This window comes from Arachis ipaensis, chromosome B3 (assembly GCF_059453495.1).
Source record: "Arachis ipaensis isolate K30076 ecotype BB chromosome B3, ASM5945349v1, whole genome shotgun sequence".
Taxonomy (NCBI): Eukaryota; Viridiplantae; Streptophyta; class Magnoliopsida; order Fabales; family Fabaceae; genus Arachis; species Arachis ipaensis.
This window is the reverse complement of record NC_142438.1, coordinates 1357786-1376271: the sequence shown is the minus strand read 5'-3', so window position 1 is coordinate 1376271 and position 18486 is coordinate 1357786. Positions and strand designations below refer to the sequence as shown.

At 32.5% G+C, this 18486-nt stretch overlaps 1 protein-coding gene across 10 annotated transcripts; it reads left to right on the top strand.

The window, feature by feature from the left end:
- The first annotated feature begins 6301 nt into the window (after window positions 1-6301).
- On the top strand, window positions 6302-13415 carry LOC107629397 (protein PELOTA 1). Of its 10 annotated transcripts, none has more exons than XM_016332179.3 (19): window positions 6302-6588; window positions 7046-7151; window positions 7864-8021; window positions 8799-8988; window positions 9085-9167; window positions 9255-9333; window positions 9535-9609; window positions 9693-9749; window positions 9989-10034; window positions 10526-10601; window positions 11070-11145; window positions 11235-11267; window positions 11514-11582; window positions 11752-11858; window positions 12070-12142; window positions 12271-12309; window positions 12782-12876; window positions 12989-13095; window positions 13197-13415. In XM_016332179.3, the coding sequence occupies exons 4-19, from the start codon at window positions 8938-8940 to the stop codon at window positions 13268-13270; spliced, it is 1140 nt and encodes a 379-aa protein (XP_016187665.1). In that variant the 5' UTR covers window positions 6302-6588; window positions 7046-7151; window positions 7864-8021; window positions 8799-8937; the 3' UTR covers window positions 13271-13415. The 10 variants fall into 10 exon arrangements, 7 of the variants coding, with proteins under 7 accessions (XP_016187665.1, XP_088364895.1, XP_088364894.1 ...); XR_015907335.1 differs by having other exon boundaries at window positions 6347-6588; window positions 7869-8021; window positions 12271-12314; XR_002358633.2 differs by having other exon boundaries at window positions 6347-6588; window positions 12271-12314.
- Window positions 13416-18486: the final 5071 nt, after the last annotated feature.

Here is an 18486-nt window from a genome sequence, read left to right as displayed (position 1 = left end):
CTCTTTAATTAATATGTTTATCGTTATTCATTTATATATACTTTTTCTTATTCCATAAAATAAGATATCAGCTAAAACAAAAATAAAATTTAGTTTCAATATGAATTAGAAAAGTCAATAATCTATGATTAGTCTAATATCATAATTCTTTTAATCACACGCATTAGAAAGCTCTTTTTTAACCACAACTTAATTGTTGTTGGGATCGAATTTGATGATGCGGATATTTGGGAGACACATATCTTTGTCACTAATTTATAAGTTTCAACCCAGTCCCATATTATACTTACATAACCCCAAGATAAATCAACAATTAGTAAGCCCACAAATGAGAAACTAAAACCACAAGAAAAACATGCTACAAGTTTTAGGCATGGGCCAAAGGAAAAACCCAAATTCAAAGAAAATATTCTCACATGGTTGGAGGTTTGGTTCAAGTGACATACCATATGCCTTTAAAGAGTCACATCCAGTTAGGGTGCACGCGTATCGGATCGAATATGGTCAAAATTTCGATCTGATCCGTACTGAAATCATCGGATCGGATCAGATTCAGTATTCGCAATTTTTAAGGTTTGATCCAATCCGATCTGTACATTTGCGAATCGGATCGGATATTGGATATATTTGTAAAATACAAAAATATTTTTAAAAACTTACTTTTATTAAAAAAATATCAATAAAATTTATTTTTCTATTCTTTTAAATATGTTTACTCTTAAAATAATATTAAATATATTTTTTTAAATAATAAATTAAAATAATACAACATATATGATAATTATTAGTTGAAATAAAACATAAAAAAATATTTACTGTATTTTTGCGGATACGCGGATATGCGGATACCAACACAAAATCTGCAATCCGATCCGATTAGCGTGCGAATCCGATCCGAAAGCCTTGCGGATCCGATCCATATCCGCAATTATCAGATCTGATTCAGATAAATACCGCGGATATACGGATCAGATCCAATCCATGAACATCTCTACATCTAGATTAGAATATGATTCTGGTAAATAGTGAAAAAAAAAACATATAGTGAGTGTAAGTAAACAGTGTAGATATTGAAAATAGATTCTCTTAATTTTTCTTTTATCTGAAAAAATAAGATATGATATTTAATCCTTCAATGTTTTCTCTTTTTATATATTTTTTTATGAGTAATGCTAGGTGGCCAGCAACTTTGTGATTTGTAGCCATCAAATAACCATCAATAATGATTTTAATGGTGTGAGATGAGTGTGAAATTTCATCCAATAGCTCACTTTTCTTTGTTGGTTACATGTTGGTCAGAATTTAACAAAGTTACTGGCCCCTAGACTTTTTCTTTTTTTATTTCACCTATAAAATATACAATAAAAGATTATATTTTATCCCATTTAAATGAGAAAAAAATTTAAAAAATCTAATTCTATATTAAATCTATCAATAAAATTGATTACTCTATTTGAAGAGATCTTATATTAACTCTCCCAAATTTATATAAATTGCTAAAGTTAAGAAATGAGTGATGAATATTGCTTGTATTTGAATGACCTGCTCCCTTATAAAATAAAGATCTAATCCAAAGTATTTATCTTATTAGTATAGTTATAAATAAAGACTTCTAAACTACGTCTTTTTAATTAATTTGCTTATTGTTATTCACTTATATGATTTTTTTTATTCCATAAAATAAGATATGAGCTAAAAAAAAAAAAGAAAGTAAATTTTAACCACAACTCAATTATTGCTACTCAAGATCAAGTCTCATGTGGCTATTTAACCGACAAATATCTTTGTCCCTAATACACAAGTTTTAACTATAGTCTAACATTATATTCACATCATTCCAAAATAAATGAATAAATTTAGACTCATATTCATCCCACAAATAACAAACCAAAACCAAAACAACACACAGGCTACAAGCTTTAGGCATGGACCAAAGAAAAAAAAAAAAACAAATTAAAAGAAAATATTCTTCATAGCGGGGACTTTAGTTAAATAACAAAATATAGTATTTTTTAATATGTTGTATCAAAATTTAAACTTTGACAATGGCCAAATAATGGATAAAATCGAACTTTGTCAGCGAGACAATAAGAAATTTTAATAACGTGTACAATGAGTTTTAAATTTTGTCCAATACAAAAAAAAAATCTAAACAATTATTTTAAAAAATTAACCATTTCAATCTTAATTTACCAATAGAATTTATCCAAACATTCTCTTCCCTTTTCCAACCGTCTGCTATCCCACCTCTCCGGCGTTAAAAGCTCCTTCACCGGCCATCAAACAACCATTCACGTAGTCATTAAAATAATTATCTGACTATCTTGTGAAATGATCATCTAACATTTGTTAATTGTATATACTTAAGCTGAATCAAACAGAATAATCATCCAATTAAGAATTAAAATAATCATCTACATACCTAATAAATTAAACATCTAACATCTAAATTCGTTAGTCTTCAACCTACTCGAAGCTAAAATGTTGACGTGAATACGCTTGCTGGTTGTGATATGTTCCCTACAATACTACTATAAAAGACCTTGACTTTTGATCTTCCTTCCCTGTAGGGAAAGGCTTATGTCACTCAGATGGGGAGGTGTATGACTTGTTTGGTTTGAGAATAACTAGTTCTTAATAGTAAGCACAGAAGGTTGTTGGCGGTGAAGCAAACAAACATCTCATTTTGTTCATTGGTTTGACACCAGCTTCATCGCCGATCGGATAACCGTCATCATGAAGATGACGAACGGTAAGCCAGAGAGGAGAACTCACATGGACACCATGGGTCTCTTGTGGCCGCTGCTGCAGTCGGCCTTTCCGGCGAGGGCGAGGAGGATCAGACCGCGATGTCGTTGAAGGCGGCGGCGGCCATGGCGGTCTTGGACTGTGCAACGGACGTAACGTACGTAAAGGGATTGATGGTTTTCAGTGGCTAAGAGAAGGGGGGTTGAATCTTAGCCCCTTTTTCACTTAATAACACTTGCTGATCTTTGAAACAACTTCTGGAGACTTTTTGATTTTTGTCTCGTACCCAACCACGAGACTTTTTCTTTTTATCTCGTCACCCGGCAGGAGATATTTTTCAGTTTTATTTCCTGGGCAGCAGAAACAGAAATGAAGTAGAAGAGAGAGAGAATTACACCAAGATATATCCTGGTTCAGCTGCTAAGTATAAGGCAGCCTACATCCAGTCTCCATCACAACAATGATGGAATTTCACTATAATCATTCTTGATTACAAACACTAATTCTCTCTATGAACTACCCTTCCTATCCGGGACAAGTCCAGAATCTAAACCCCAATCCTGAACTTGACTTGGTCACTGCCAAGCTTTCAACTGCTAAGTGCTAACCCAACTTGCAAGGGGATTCCCACAGAATCATGAAACACAACACAGATGTACAAAGGACTTCTAAGGACATCTATGGCTTTTTCTTTTAATTTTTCACACTCTGCCTTTTTCCGCTCTATGACTTTTTCTTACAAACCTCACTGTTTGCCTTTTTCCATGAGACTCAAGACAGACAAAATTAAACAGAAAAATACAAAATGAAGAACATTGAAGGAGAAGAAACTTCTGTTAGCTTAGGTAGCTATGAGAACACTGTGCCTTGCGCTCTCACTCCTTGCCTCAAGCCCTGGCTGTTCTCCCTTACTTATAGGGGGAAGTCTTCACGGTTGAAACCAAATAAACCAAGCTAAACTTCTTCTTCTTCATGTAAAACCGGTTTGGCCAGAGAGAGAGGAGAGATAACCGAATGCTAAAATCCAACATGCAATTACCTTTGAGTCTTCTCTTTACACCAAGCTTCATCAATCTGAGCCATCCAACTTGTCTTACTCTCTAAGAAGGACTCCTAGACCTTGATGCTTCTTGATGTATGACAGCTCCTCCTGCTCCACTTTTGCTTCCTCCTTCACGCAGCCACCCTAGCTACCTTCTGTGATGAGTGAACACAAAAGCAGAGACGAGCCATCATTGAGATCTTCTTCCTCTGACCGAAATCTTCTTCTTCCATTTTTTGGTATGGAGAAGCTGAGATCTCTTCACCAAATCTTACCATAAGTGATGAAAATCTCAGCCACAACATACTTTTTGTTTTTTTTTTCTTGCCATCATTGTGATGGTCTTGTTGCTTGCATCTTCTTCCTTTCAGTAGCTAGCTTTACCTTCCATGCTTTCTCTGTTGAAATAACCGAAGTAGGAGAAGAGAGATGAAAGTGAAGAAAGAGAAACTTGAACAATAATTAATGAATGTGATAAAGTGAATTAAGTTTTCCACTTCCCTTGCTTTAGGTAGCGTGTAGTATTGATGATGTCCATCAAATCAAGTGCTAACTCTCTCTCATGTTTCCAATGCAAGTTAATTGAGTTTGAAATCCATCCCAAATTAGAAATGGGATCCGTTGGAAACATAGAACTTTGCTTTCTTTCATTATTTGTTTCGGACCAAGTTTTGGTCTTGGTAGCAAAGTTTCAAATGTGCTAGTAATAATAGTAATTCAATCTGGCCCAATATTACAAAAAATAATTCAGCCACTCATCATATACTTGCATAAAGGCTAATGAATAAACCAATTGGGCTTATGTCACAATTTCTGGCCCAACTAACATAGCCATATTTTCAGCCACCATAATCACATCAATTTAATCATCAAGGCTGAAAATTAGTATTTCATTGGGCTTGTTAATTTTTTCTTTTTGGCCCAACCAAAACCTGCATAGCAAAATTATTTTAATCAACATATATGAATTGAAATCAAATTAATGATTTTGCAATTAGTCACATTAATAATGTTTGATCATCACTAATTTAATTTAGAGTTTTTCAAACTCATCAGGGGTGTCTTCGTCGGACGTTCTCGGACAGCTAGGCGGCGTCGGGTTTCGTTCTAGGTGGCAAATGGTGGTGATCTTTTCGGTGTCAGTTCGGAGAGAGTGAAAGAGACTGCTGGAGAAGAATAAACTGCAACACATTCTTCGCACGCATAAAATAGAAGAATACGTAACTTTCCATAATCAAATCCTTATGTTTTTAAAATTTAAAATTTAAAATTATTCAAAATTAATTGAATTAATTATTAATTGATTATAATTCTAATTTTGTCTCTATTGTACACATTGTACATTAAATCTGTTGTCTTTCCATACTTTCTGAATCCTTTAATATGTGCCAAAGGATAAAGTGTGCTTAAATTTGTGATACCTAATAATGGCCAAATAAATGTTATTCTTGCACCTAATATCTTAGTGTTATAACATTATAACCTCTTGTATATCTCAAATTTATTCTCACTTGGACATTGGCGATTGTTTATTTGATAATTGGAGAGAAGTGTGAATTTTTTCCTGAAAATAACCAAAAATGGAGTTTATCAGGGGCTGGCGGTGCTATTTAGACATACATGCAATTTGCCCTCTGGATATTGCGCTGATACGCTCCCTACGTATTGGGTGTATGTGCAACATGTGTCCTATGCTCCCTAAATCTGTGACTCGATGCTGCATTGTTGCTAATATTCCTCATACAACTCTCTCTTCTTCTCACTTTCAATTCATATTCTCTCTCTTTCTTAATATTTTCAACTTCATTTCTTTCTTTCTCTTGAAATTCAAAAACTAAATCACTCTTCCAGTAACCAGCGTTCATCTTCATCATTGTCACTATCTTCATCTTCACCTTTATCAACTTCAACACTTTCATTTAACAAGTAAGTTTATTTTTTATATAATAATATTTTATTTAGTGAAAAAAATTTTACTAATGTAATTTGCCCTTTGCAAATTGTTCTACACCAAAATTAAAAAAAAAATTTAATAACTGAATGTTACATCAAATCTTGATCAATTTTAAAAAATCAACGAGACATTGGAGTGTTTTTTAAATACCTCCATGGTCTCATCCACAAACATCAGATATTCCCACCATTTCACAAAAATTATTAAGTTATTGTACTAGAAGAACTCAATACGAGAACATATTCTAAGAGAAACCCTAAAATTAGCTAACTAAAAGTATAACAAAGAAAACTTGACCAAAACAGAAATAATCTCCTATCAACATAATTAATTGCTCTATTTAAGGCAATGTTCTGAAAATCGAATCGGACCAGCCGATCGAACTGATTCAACCGAAAATTGGTGTGGTAAACGGTCCGATCCTCGTCCTAAAACTTCCAATTTTTAAACCGTACAGAAATAGCTACTGGCTGGTTGGACCGGGTTGAGAACCGACCGATTCTTGTAAAACGGGGTCGTTCTCGTTATTTAAAAAAAAAAAAAAAAACCCAACTTTCATCCCCCACTCACTCAACCCCCCCCCCCCCCCCCCCCCAACACCCACCCCACCCACAATTCGACTATTCCTCTGAAGTCTGATCTCTCAAGCAAAGTTCAAATCACCCAACCAAAACCCTAGGTTCTCCCTACAACGGTTCTGCCGCAGTGCCGCCGCCGTCCGTGCTGTCGGCGCCTCCGCGTCCTCTCTTGTAGCTCGGCGTCCTCCTTCCCCCTGTCCCCGTCCTCCTTGGCGTTTCTCGAACTTGGAGCAGCTCACCGCCGTCTCGCCGGTTTCACTTCTTCGGTTCTTCTCTTCCTTTTATGCTCTGTTTGCTGATTTTTGAATGTGAAATTGTGATTGGATAAATGGAAAATCAAATAATTGATTTTGTGCTGCTGCTCTTTTTTTAATTCCTGAAATTTTTGTTGAAATTTTCTTGCTGCTGCTAAAAATGGAAATCAAATCATTATTGAAATTTTTGTTTAGCTTTATTGATTTCAGGTTTAGTGTGATTAGGGATTACTTGTTGCCGTTTTGTAATGTTTGATGCTGAATGCTAAAATTGGAAATCAAATCAAATGCTGTTTGTTGCTGAATGATAATTTTTGTTGCTGAATGCTGAATGCTGAATGCTGTTGGTAGTATTAATTTTTCTGGCTGTGCTGCTGCTGCTGTGGGTTCTGGGTTCTGGTGTGCTGTTGTGTGTTTTGTGGTTTTGCTGTGTTGATCATCTTTCTCAATTGTCAATGTTCTTTATCAGAATTGAGAAGGAAAATGGCAATCTGAACCAGCAAAAGGATTTCCGCAGCGTCAGCGCGTTCTCACACTCATAGGAACAAGAAAACTAACTATTTTTCTGCCCTCTGGTACCTCTTCATCTTTCCTTTTATTTCTGCACTCGTTCATTGTATAGTAAGTCAACTCTTTGGATTACTGGCATTATTGAATTGGAGATTCAAGAGACACAGTTGATTTCTTAATACTGAAAATTTACCCTTAGTTTTGATCTAATTGTTTTGTATAGTAGGAACTAATAGAATCTCTTCATGGCTTTATCATTGTTGTTTTCCAAGTTATACTACTTTCTTGTAAGAGAATTAAAGCTAGCTAGTCTGGCCTTCCGTTTTGCACAATTAGGAATATGTAAATACGGCCATTTTATCAAAACTATAGTCACAATTAGGAAGTTTAATTTAATAGTATATGATGCAGATACGCCTATGGTACAGATATTTGAGTAGAAATGAAGTATTTGTACATTATAGCTTGCATATGTTGCGGAATAGGATAATAAATTGATATACTTGTTATTTCTCTTTGAAATGTTACTTTCTGTATTTACTGTTTTAATTTAGCTTTGCATTCTCTCAGGACTTCTTAGAACAGCGATTATAGTGTTTTTTATTGGGTTTCTTTCAATATATCATGGTATTATCTGATATCTTCACACTTTGTACTATTTGAATTGGCATTTCTTTCAATAGTCACTCACAAGCTGCTTCTATATTCTAGGATGTTTATTTATAATTTATTTATTATTTTATTCTAAAACGGTTTTTTCGGTTGAACCACGGTTAGACCAGTTGGACCAGTGAACTAGTAACTAGAGTGGTTCGATGACCGGTCTGGTTCTTAGAACCTTGATTTACGAAGATCTTGCATCGACTCTCCCAAATTGCGAAAATTAATGACGAAATTACAGTCACCGATAAAGGAGGAGACTTAAACTTTCCTAGGTAGGTTATAACCCTCTAAAAACTTTACCTCTTGTGTATCTCAAATTTATTTTTACTTGGACATTGGCGATTTTTTATTTAATAATTGGAGAGTGAGTTTTTTCCTGAAATGATCAAAAATGGAGTTTAACAGGAGGCTGGGGGCACCATTCTGATGAACATGCAATCCGCCCCCTGCATATTGCGTGCATCCGCAATACGCGTCCCATGGCCCAAAACCCGTGACTCAGGGCTGCACTGCTACTAATATCATTGATACCATTTTCTCTCTTTCTCTCACATTCAATTCATATTCTCTCTCTTTCTTAACGCTCTCAACTCCCATTCTTTCTGTCTTTTGGAATTCAAAAACCAAATCATTCCTCTAGTTTAAATTATTATTTTTTGTATTTTTTTAATTATTGTTTACTTTAATTTATTCGAATAATTGAATAATATTAGATATAATAAAAGTGTAATATAGATATTATATTTATAAAATTTATAGATATTAAATTAAATAAAATCATTTTAAATTATTATCTCTCTAATTTTATATTGTTGTTAATTAATATATGTTGTTGAAATTTAAGAACTAATTGTGTTGATTTAAAATTATAGTATCAATTTCGGTTTAACAAATATGATACTGAGTCATGGCCTTTCAGTTTCCGTGTCAGTATCTCAAAACAAACGCTACGTTTAATGTTCTCTCCTTTTTATCTTGCTAAATTATATATTCTAATAGAACAAAAATATTAACAAATTAGAAACCTCCGTATGGATATGTTGGTCTAGACCCACTTTAGGAGGCAGCCCATTAGAAAGCCCGAGAAAGGCTTTTGGAATTTTGTTGGGAGTTGGGAACAATCGTCCCAGTGACAAAGTTTCTTCGCTGATTTCCTGAAAGCCTCTCAAGATTCAGTCAGGAAATAGCATGAAGATTGTTCGGAAAGACCTTGTACGCAATGGACCTGGAAGTGTTAAGGTGCAATTTCTTTCAATTCCAATTCTTTCATTCACTCACTTACTCAGTGCTTTGATTTTTGAATTCAATTATTTCAATTGTTGATTGATTATACAGATGGTGGCAGTGGATTCGGATGATCTATGGTATGCTTATAACTTGATTGCTCCAGGTGATTCTGTCATGGCAGTTACTGTTAGGTACTTCACTTGCACTCCGTCATGGTTTTCTTTGTGTGGTATCTATGGAGGATATGAATTTGAAAGTGTTGTTTGTTTTGTTAACAGGAAGGTTCTTAGAGAAGCAGCTTCTGGTGGACGGGAAGCAGAACGGATCAAGCTCAAATTGGAAATTAAAGTTGAAGAGGTACATGATTTTTGTGAAATGAATGATTGAAAAATAAGGTCATTATCTCAATGAAGGACCTTTTCTTGTGATTAATAATGAAATTTGAAAACCTATTATCTGAGAATGAAAGTTAGAATCAAACCAAATAGGCTGTTATATTCTCCCTTTTATCTTAATCCAATGACATTTATTTATTGTGTTCATTCTGTTGTGTTTCAGGTTGCAGATTACGACAAAGAAGGCTCTATGTTGCGAATTCGTGGAAAGAACATATTAGAGAATGAACATGTTAAGGTACTTAACTGCCATTCCAGCTTTGACTCTTAATTGATTCTTTTGAATTCTAGTTCTCAGCCTTGTAACTGACTGTGCTGCAGATAGGAGCATTCCATACTTTGGAACTCGAGCTACAGCGACCCTTTGTGCTTAGAAAGGTGCTCTTTGATCATTTTTCTTCTGTCAGGCATTCTTCTATGTTATAATACAAATGCTAGATCCTTTGCTTGCCTCCTCGCTTTTTTGTTTTTTATTTTTTTATTTTTGGTAACAAAATCATTATGTTTAGCATTGTCTGTATCAAAGATGAAATTCTAATGAAATCTCTATGATCTGTAATTTTATTGCACTCTTTTGAAGAATTATGATTGCTGAATATTACATATTCCTTTTGTAGGAGGTTTGGGATTCATATGCTTTGGAAGTACTGCAGCAGGCCTCTGGTGTGTAATCTGAATCTGGAAAATTTAATAGATATTGGGTTTAATTATTCTATTAGTCCCTATAATTTTACCAAATTTTTAATTAGTTCCTTACAGTTTAAAAGTTTGATGTTTTCTATTTGAAAGTCACCAAGGACTGATAATTTGAATATATTTCTTCATTAGTGCAAATTTAAATCATGCAGCAGTTTAAATCATCCTTTTGTATACAATCCCAGCGGAAAAAAAAATGTTTTTTTCTTTCTTAGTCTTGAAACATATTCATATGATTAGATTAAAACATATCTTAAATCATGAAGCAATTTAAATCATCCTTTTGTATACAATTTCAGCAAGAAAAAAATGCTTCTTTTTTTTTCCTGAATATATTATTATTTACCAATCAAAATTAAACTCTTTACTACTAAGTACCATGATATTCTAGATACCAGTGTTAGTGTGAATATTGATAAATCATTATGGTGAACAAACTGTCCATGCATATTTTGCAGATCCCGGTGCAAGTGCTGATCTAGCCGTGGTTTTGATGCAAGAAGGACTAGCCCATATCCTACTTATTGGTAGAAGGTAATGAGAACTTTCAGTTGAATAGATTTCATTCACACGATCAGTATTATAATACTATTTAGAGAAGATAGTTTGGAACTTTGGACAATTATTTTAGCATTTTATACATGATGTATGTGTTTGATTTCTTTGAGGAACATAATACGCTAAGAACTGAATACATGCTGTTAAGTACCTAAGGAGAATGGGAAACCAAACCTTAAATGCTAGCTATTAAGGGGGAAGAACTACTTTCCTTAAATACAACATCAAGCATTATAGTACTGTTTAGAGAAGATAGTTTGGAACTTTTGGACAATTATTTTTGCATTCTATAGCATCACATATTACTTGATGTGGAACTTTGGGCACCTCATAATACCTAAATCCCCAACACATACTCTTCTTGTTGATACTCGTTTCAAACTCTTGACATGTAATCATGCTGTTTCGATCAGATAACTCATCTTATTCGGATTGATGTAACAGTATGACTATTACCCGTTCTCGGATAGAAACCTCAATTCCTCGCAAGCATGGACCTGCTATTGCTGGTTACGAGTCAGTAAGTCCTCTTACTCTATTGCAAGATATATCATTGGATGAATTCGATGACTTGAGCATATTCTAAAGTGTCTTACTTCATTTTTGTAGGCTTTGAATAAGTTCTTCGAAAATGTTTTACAGGTAAATTCAACAAATACAAAACATGGCAATGTACCAAATATCTATTTTTATCATAGCTTTGTGTTTGTTTTGTTTTTTTCCTTTTTCTTTTTTTTGCATCTTGCCTTGCTATGGAGGATATCTTATTTTTCATTTTTGCTCTGTCTGTCTTTGTTCGAGTTCTATAATAATTTTTTTCTTTATTAAAAGAAAGCATAAAAGAGAGCATTTACAAGTATAATAATGGTTTCTACCAATCTGTTTTAGGCTTTCTTGAAACATATAGATTTCAATGTGGTTCGCTGCGCTGTAATCGCAAGTCCAGGATTTACAAAGGTCTGCCACCGTTCCCTGCTGATTCATTTTAGTTTTAGAAATTTGATAAGGCATTAAATCTTTCTATTCAGTAATATTTTTGTCTTCTTGTAGATGCAAAGGGTTAGCAGGATTTTGATATAGAGGTTTTTGTAGCGGTAATAATTTTTTTCCTTTATTTCTATTTCAGGATCAGTTTCATCGTCACTTATTTTTGGAGGCAGAAAGAAGACAGCTGCGCCCTATTATTGAAAACAAGTCACGCATTATTCTTGTGCACACAACCTCGGGATACAAGTGTGCTTGCTTCTTCATTTTATCTTCTCTTATCTATTTCTAGTTTTGTAGTAGTTGGTGATTGTCTCAATGTGATAGCTGGCATTAAATAGCACATTAAAATTATGTGGTTAACTGCGCCTTCTTAACAGTTGTGTTGTTATCTGCTCTGTATATAATTGTTGAAGTCTGTAAATCTCATTTCTTTAAGTTTATAATTTCTTATCTGTAGGCATAGTTTAAAGGAGGTTCTTGATGCTCCAAATGTCATGAATATGATTAAAGATACTAAGGCAGCACAAGAGGTACCATGATAACCAATTTAGTAAACATAATGCACTTATCCATTCGGCCATGCTCAACAATTTCCAAATATTGCTTATTTTATCTGTTGAGACTGGAACCAAACTATTTACTTTCTCTTTTTCTTCAGGTTCGAGCTATGAAGGATTTTTATGACATGCTTTCAAATGTCAGGTTCCATTCTTGAGAGATTGTTTCTTTTGTTGCCTTGTCCATGTTATGATTGGAATGTTGAATTTTCTATATGAAAAGTTCTCTTGCTCCTAATGACTTTAGTATTAGTTCCTCTTAGGCATCTATAGGGTGAGATACGCAGATTTAGGTAAATCAATAGTATCTGCATATAACTCTTTTTTGCTCATAGCAATAGTAGAAAATTATTGACTAAAAAACTGTTGACCTTCTAGGCACTTGCATCATAAATTGCTGTAATGATTATCGGATGCTAGATTTATTAAAGTTAGTTCCTCAAGAGAAAAACATCTTGTCATATTCCATGAAATTTCCTTTTCATTTTTCATTCTTATTTTGGTATCAAGTGATAACTAAAATTACAAACATTGATTCTGTTTTAATCTCAACTGCCCCTTATTTTGAGAAATCAAGGAAATTTTGATTGAATACTGTTTGGGTTTGTTCAGGATCCAGCCCGAGCTTGCTACGGAGTTAAACATGTTGAGGTCGCCAATGAACGATTAGCTGTGCAAACGCTTCTTATTACAGATGATCTTTTCAGGTGCCAATGTATCATTCTAACTGAACTTAATGTTTTCAGCAGTGTCTTTCTCCATGCCCTTTCAAGTTCACATTGGAACTTTGTGCCTTAATCTGAATGCTTTTCGCTACAGGAATTCAGATATAGCAACAAGACAGAAGTTTGTCGAGTTGGTCAACTCAGTTAAGGATTCAGGAGGCTCTGTCCATGTATTTTCATCCTTGCATGTCTCTGGAGAACGTGAGTGTTTTTACTTTATTACTTTCCTAGAACTCAATTTATGTTTGGCTATTGTATGTATTTGTTTAGAACTCAAATTGTCCTTTGCTGTTGATGGACAGAGCTAGCACAGATAAGTGGCATTGCCGCAATTCTTCGGTTTCCTCTGCCTGATCTTGAAGACATTGAAATGTGATGTTGCAACAGCACCCTTTGTGATAATAACTTGTATTGCTTGGTATTTATATGTTGAAATTAACACTCACCATCATATATGAATCTGTAATTCTTTGTATTGTTATGTTTATAAAATAATTTTTCACCGGAGATGGGAAACAAAAGTAGGCATCTAGAGTTGAAACAAGATAAACTCCACATATCTGTGATCGACTAGTGATATTTGCATTTGCACAACAATTTCAAGAGACACCCCAAACACCCCCTCTACTTTTTCCCACTTCAATAAGTTATACACATGAGAATGACAATGCAGCTAGTTTGCGGGAATGGTTTCTCTCAATTTTTTTTTTAACAATTGAGGGAGTAAAGTGTGATCTATAAGTTAGCTTGTCTTACAACATTTTGATAACATTCCAAAACATATCTTGTCAACTGGACTTGACTTCCCTATTTCAAAACAGGGTTCTTCCGACAGTTGAAATCGGCTGCTATTCAAGTTATTCCAGCTCAGGACTGTACTGAGTAACCAACATGATACAAGTATCTCCTGTATAAGATACTCGTTAATTTGTTTAGGTTAACAAGCATAAACCTTTGGATATCCATCAGCAGAGAATCAACAATAAATTCCTAACTATGAAATTTATTACACACATCACTATTATACGCTACAATTTGTTATCGATAAAATTACGAGTCGTTAGTAAAATAGGATAAAATAGACTATCAATACATTGGTTGTCAATAAAACTATTGGTAATGGAGAATTTTCTAAGGTTGTGTTTATTTTCAGAGACTAAAATTAAAATTTCAGTCCCAGAACAAAAAGTTTCAGTCTCTTTAGTACCTTTAGAAAGTTGAGACAGGAAATTGAAATTTTTTGGAATTAAAATTGAAATTTTAATTCTATCTCTCAATCTCCATATTTATCTTAAATTAAAGCAACTCAATCTAGTTCATTTTACACTAAACATAATACAATTAAGTTTCAGTCTTGGTAACGTTTGTTTTGAGGTACTGAGACAGAGACTGAGAGACTGAGATTCAGTATCATGTTTGTTAGTTCAGAGACTGGTACTAAAATTTCTGTCTCTGTTTCCAAAATTTCAGTATTTCAGTACCTCCAAAAAGTAGGGACACAGGAGACTAAAATTTTTAGAGATGAAGACTGAAACTTTAATAACATTTTATACCTAAAATACCCTCATTTCAATTAATTAATTCCAATTTTACCCTTTGTGCAAATTAAATTAGAGTTTCATTTTTGTTTCAATTCCTGTCTCCCATTTTGCACCAAACAGAATACTGAGATTTACTTCAATTTCTGTCTCTTAGTCTCTGTCTCTCAGTCTCAGTCTTTCCGTCTCTGTCTCTCCACCAAACGCTACCTTTAATTCCTATCTTCCAATCTCAGTCTCTCAATCTAAGTCTCCTTTTTAAATACAGTCTAATAGTGCATATTGTCTTCTAAATATCAAACCTAGGACATAACTATATTTAAATTTATCCTTAAATAACTACAATTGTGTTATAGATTTTATGGTTAATTAAGACATTTGTTAGTTAATTCACTACATTTTACACATTCTCATAAAATTACTAAGAACTAAATAGATAAAATAAATTTACCAAATCTATCTCGTTATGAATGTGCCAACTAAATCAATGTAAAAAATAAGTGTGCTAATGAATATGAAAGGTTAGAATATGATTATGCAAAACTATCAAATTTAATTTCCCTTCGTTTTCGTACTGATTTCTATCTGCAATGACTACAAAGACATCATTTTATCATTACTTACTGATCTCCGCTAGAAAGATAATGAAAAATCTTGACAATATGTACAATGAATTTTGAATTTGGCACAATACAAAGAAAAAAAAAACAAACCCAAACAGTTATTTCAAAAATTTAATTATCTCAACCCCAATTTACCAAAGAAATTTATTCAAACATCCTCTTCTCCCCAAATCATCTATTACCCCATTCTCATCAATCATCTCACCTCTCCGGCGTTAGAAGCTCCTTCATTGGCCATTAAACAATCATCTATGTAATTATTAAAATAATCATCTGGCTATCTAGTGAAATGACCATCCAACATTTGTTAATTGTATATGCTTAAATTGAATCGAATAAAATAACCGTCCAATTAAAAATTAAAATAACCATCTACGTACTTCGTAAATTGAACATCCAGCACATTTACAGGGTAAAAAGAGTCGACAATGACGCATGGAAGCAGGGGAGGAGATTCAACGGTGAAGGAACAAGAGGTGCAAATCATTCCTTTGATGTGTATCTGGCATACCTGAGCATTTTTCTCATTGGATTCGTCTCTGTATAAGATGGCTTCAAAACCAGCATCTTCAACGGCCTCCCGAATGGTCTCATCGTTAACGAAAGTTGGGTAGAAGAGGACCTGAGCACAGTTGTTAAGAACATCTACATTGCAAAAGGTGGCCGGAACTCAAGCCTCCATCATTGCATACGCAAGCTAATGCCAGAAAGTTGTTAGCCATTGCGGCATGTGAACAATAACTAACGTAACAACAACAATATCGACCAGAGATGGAAGAGGAGGAGGAGTCGAATCGGTGGGAGTAAGGGCAGCGCTGATGAGGTGCGATACAACAGCAACAATTGACGCAGACTGCGCCACGGTGCTACTCAGGCGATCGCGGTGCGCACGGCGGCGTCAGGCAGAGCTATGGACGACTGTGGCTGTTGTCGGTGGCGGCGCGACACCCATGAGACTAATATACTTTTTGAATTGAATTTGAGTCATGCTTAGTACTAGATTTAACTGGGCATGAAAAGTTGAAAACATAATTTATAAATAAAATACTCATTTTAAAGTGAAATTAATAAAAAATATTATATTTTTATATTATAATTGATATTTTTATAATATATAATGTTATTTTTATTTTAAAATAATTTTTATATAAATATTATATAATTATTAAATATAATCTTTAAAAATAAGATTTTATAAATTTATTATATAAAATTTACAAAAATTATATATATTGAATTGACCTAATATAAATAGTTGTCTTTAAATTGTCACCAAAAAACACTTGTTGTTTTTATATTAAGTTAGACTAAAATTTGAATATTTAAAATAAATCTAACAAAATATTAATATTTTATTACAATACATTCATCACTGTTGCAAATTACAATAATCTACACAGTATTTTGTTTCCATATCTAAGGTCCATCAAACCATTAAAAAAAAATCCTTAACCCAATATTTTCCAATCGGCTCCCAAACAATTAGGCAACCGACTTCCCACTATCGACAATGGCTTGATGCGTTTAGGAAAACACAAAGGTAATTTACAACATGGTGCTTTTGGATAAGGGTATCACAGGTTGAAGGTTTTCTTTGCACTCCCTTTTTATGGAGTATATTGCAGATTTCTGGTAATCAATCATGTCCATTACAATATTTTAATATAGATCTGAACGCCTATAAATAATGGAATAGCAGATTTCCAATAAAGTGGTTTGGTACATCTGAAAACTTTCCTATTAATTAATGCATATGAAAATTATTTGGTTATAAATTTCTGAAAAAATATTATTTATTTGTAATGAGAACTTTTTCTTTTTAATATTGTATTACTAGAAGTGAAATCCTTCATCATGAACCAAACTATGTGTTGAGCACAACTATGGCCATTTACAAAACGTCAGTGACGTTTTGTGTTTCTTCAATTAAAATAATATTTTTTATTACAAAACGTCAGCGACGTTTTGTTCTTTCATGATTAAAAAATTTTTTTTATCGCAAAACGTCAACGACGTTTTGTGTTACTACCACAACCGTGTAGAACACCAAAATGATCAAATATTTTTGTATTTCACATTAAAATTATTCATATATAAAAATTTTAGCCTTGTAATGATGATGTGTCAACTTTAATTTCAAGTTCAACATACAGGATGGATATTTTTTAATAATTATTTTGAGTTATATTTTATTCTTAATAACAAAAATTCATATTTATATATTATGACTATATAATATGAATAGATCGAATCACAAGATATCCCAAAATAAATACATATAAGTGGCTAATTTTAAAAATGAATTATCTATTATATATAAATATCGATCAAATTATATATATTTGTATCATGTTTATAAAATTTTTAAGAAAGATATTTCTTTTACAAATAAATAATATTTGCACTTATTTTAACAGAAAGATTTAGTTTGATAATTTTTTTGAAGAGGTATTTATATTTTTTAAAGATACAAATGTTTTTTAAAGCATCTAAAATAGAATTTTTAAAGATGATTTGTGTTGATCAAAATTAAAAAAATTTAATATAATCTCATAATTAATTAATATCCAAATTTAATTTTTATATTAATATTAATTATAATATTTTTTAAAAATTATTTTATCAAATACACTTATTATTGTTTGTATTGATTAAAATTTATTTTTAATTTAATTTATTAAACATAAATAATACAACTTTAATTTTAAAAACTAATTTTTATAAGCTCTTTTTGAGAAATAAAAATTTTACAAAACCGAACAAAAATATAGAAAATAGAATTGAGATTATTTTCCATGCGCATATGACACTACAAGCAGGGATAAAAGCATGAATGTTTAAACTTGTTTTTTTTATATGAATTAGTCAACGAATTATAATTTAATTTTGGTCGTAACAAATTTATCAAAAAAGCATGAATGTGATATAATCAAGATTTGATTCTGATTTAATTTCTTATTTCTTTTTCGAATTGCAATTTTGTTATATTCTCTATTTTTGTATGTCTGATGTTCTGTAGTTATGTTAAAAAAAGGAGATTTATTTTCTTTTAGGTGGTGAGTGATTGAAATTTAAATTATATATTTTTTATTTATAATTTTGTTTACTTCATGTGTCATTAATAATCTTATGAATTTGTGTTAATTTAATTAGACGTCACCTTCATACAAAACGAAAAAAGCTCTTGCCATGTAACATGTAAAAGTATTTTAATATTCTATATGATTAGTGCATATAAAATGAGGCTTCTACCTACTAAACCTTTGACGAAAGTTCTGTGGAAGTCATTGTAATAGGTGACACAGTTTTTTAATTATGTTCTTTAGATTTTTTCTTTTAGAAAAACATTTTTTCCTTTTATTCATCTAAAAAATTATCTTCATATTTAATAAAAATATTTATTATTTATTATTTATTTTTAAATTTTATTT

Bases quoted from the DNA above. Each gene is read 5' to 3' on its own strand.
- LOC107629397 (XM_016332179.3), top strand. From the start codon at position 8,938: ATGAAGATTGTTCGGAAAGACCTTGTACGCAATGGACCTGGAAGTGTT. The intron at 9,334-9,534 runs GTACATGATTTT...GTTGTGTTTCAG, and splicing joins TGGAAATTAAAGTTGAAGAG to GTTGCAGATTACGACAAAGA. The intron at 11,268-11,513 runs GTAAATTCAACA...AATCTGTTTTAG, and splicing joins TCTTCGAAAATGTTTTACAG to GCTTTCTTGAAACATATAGA.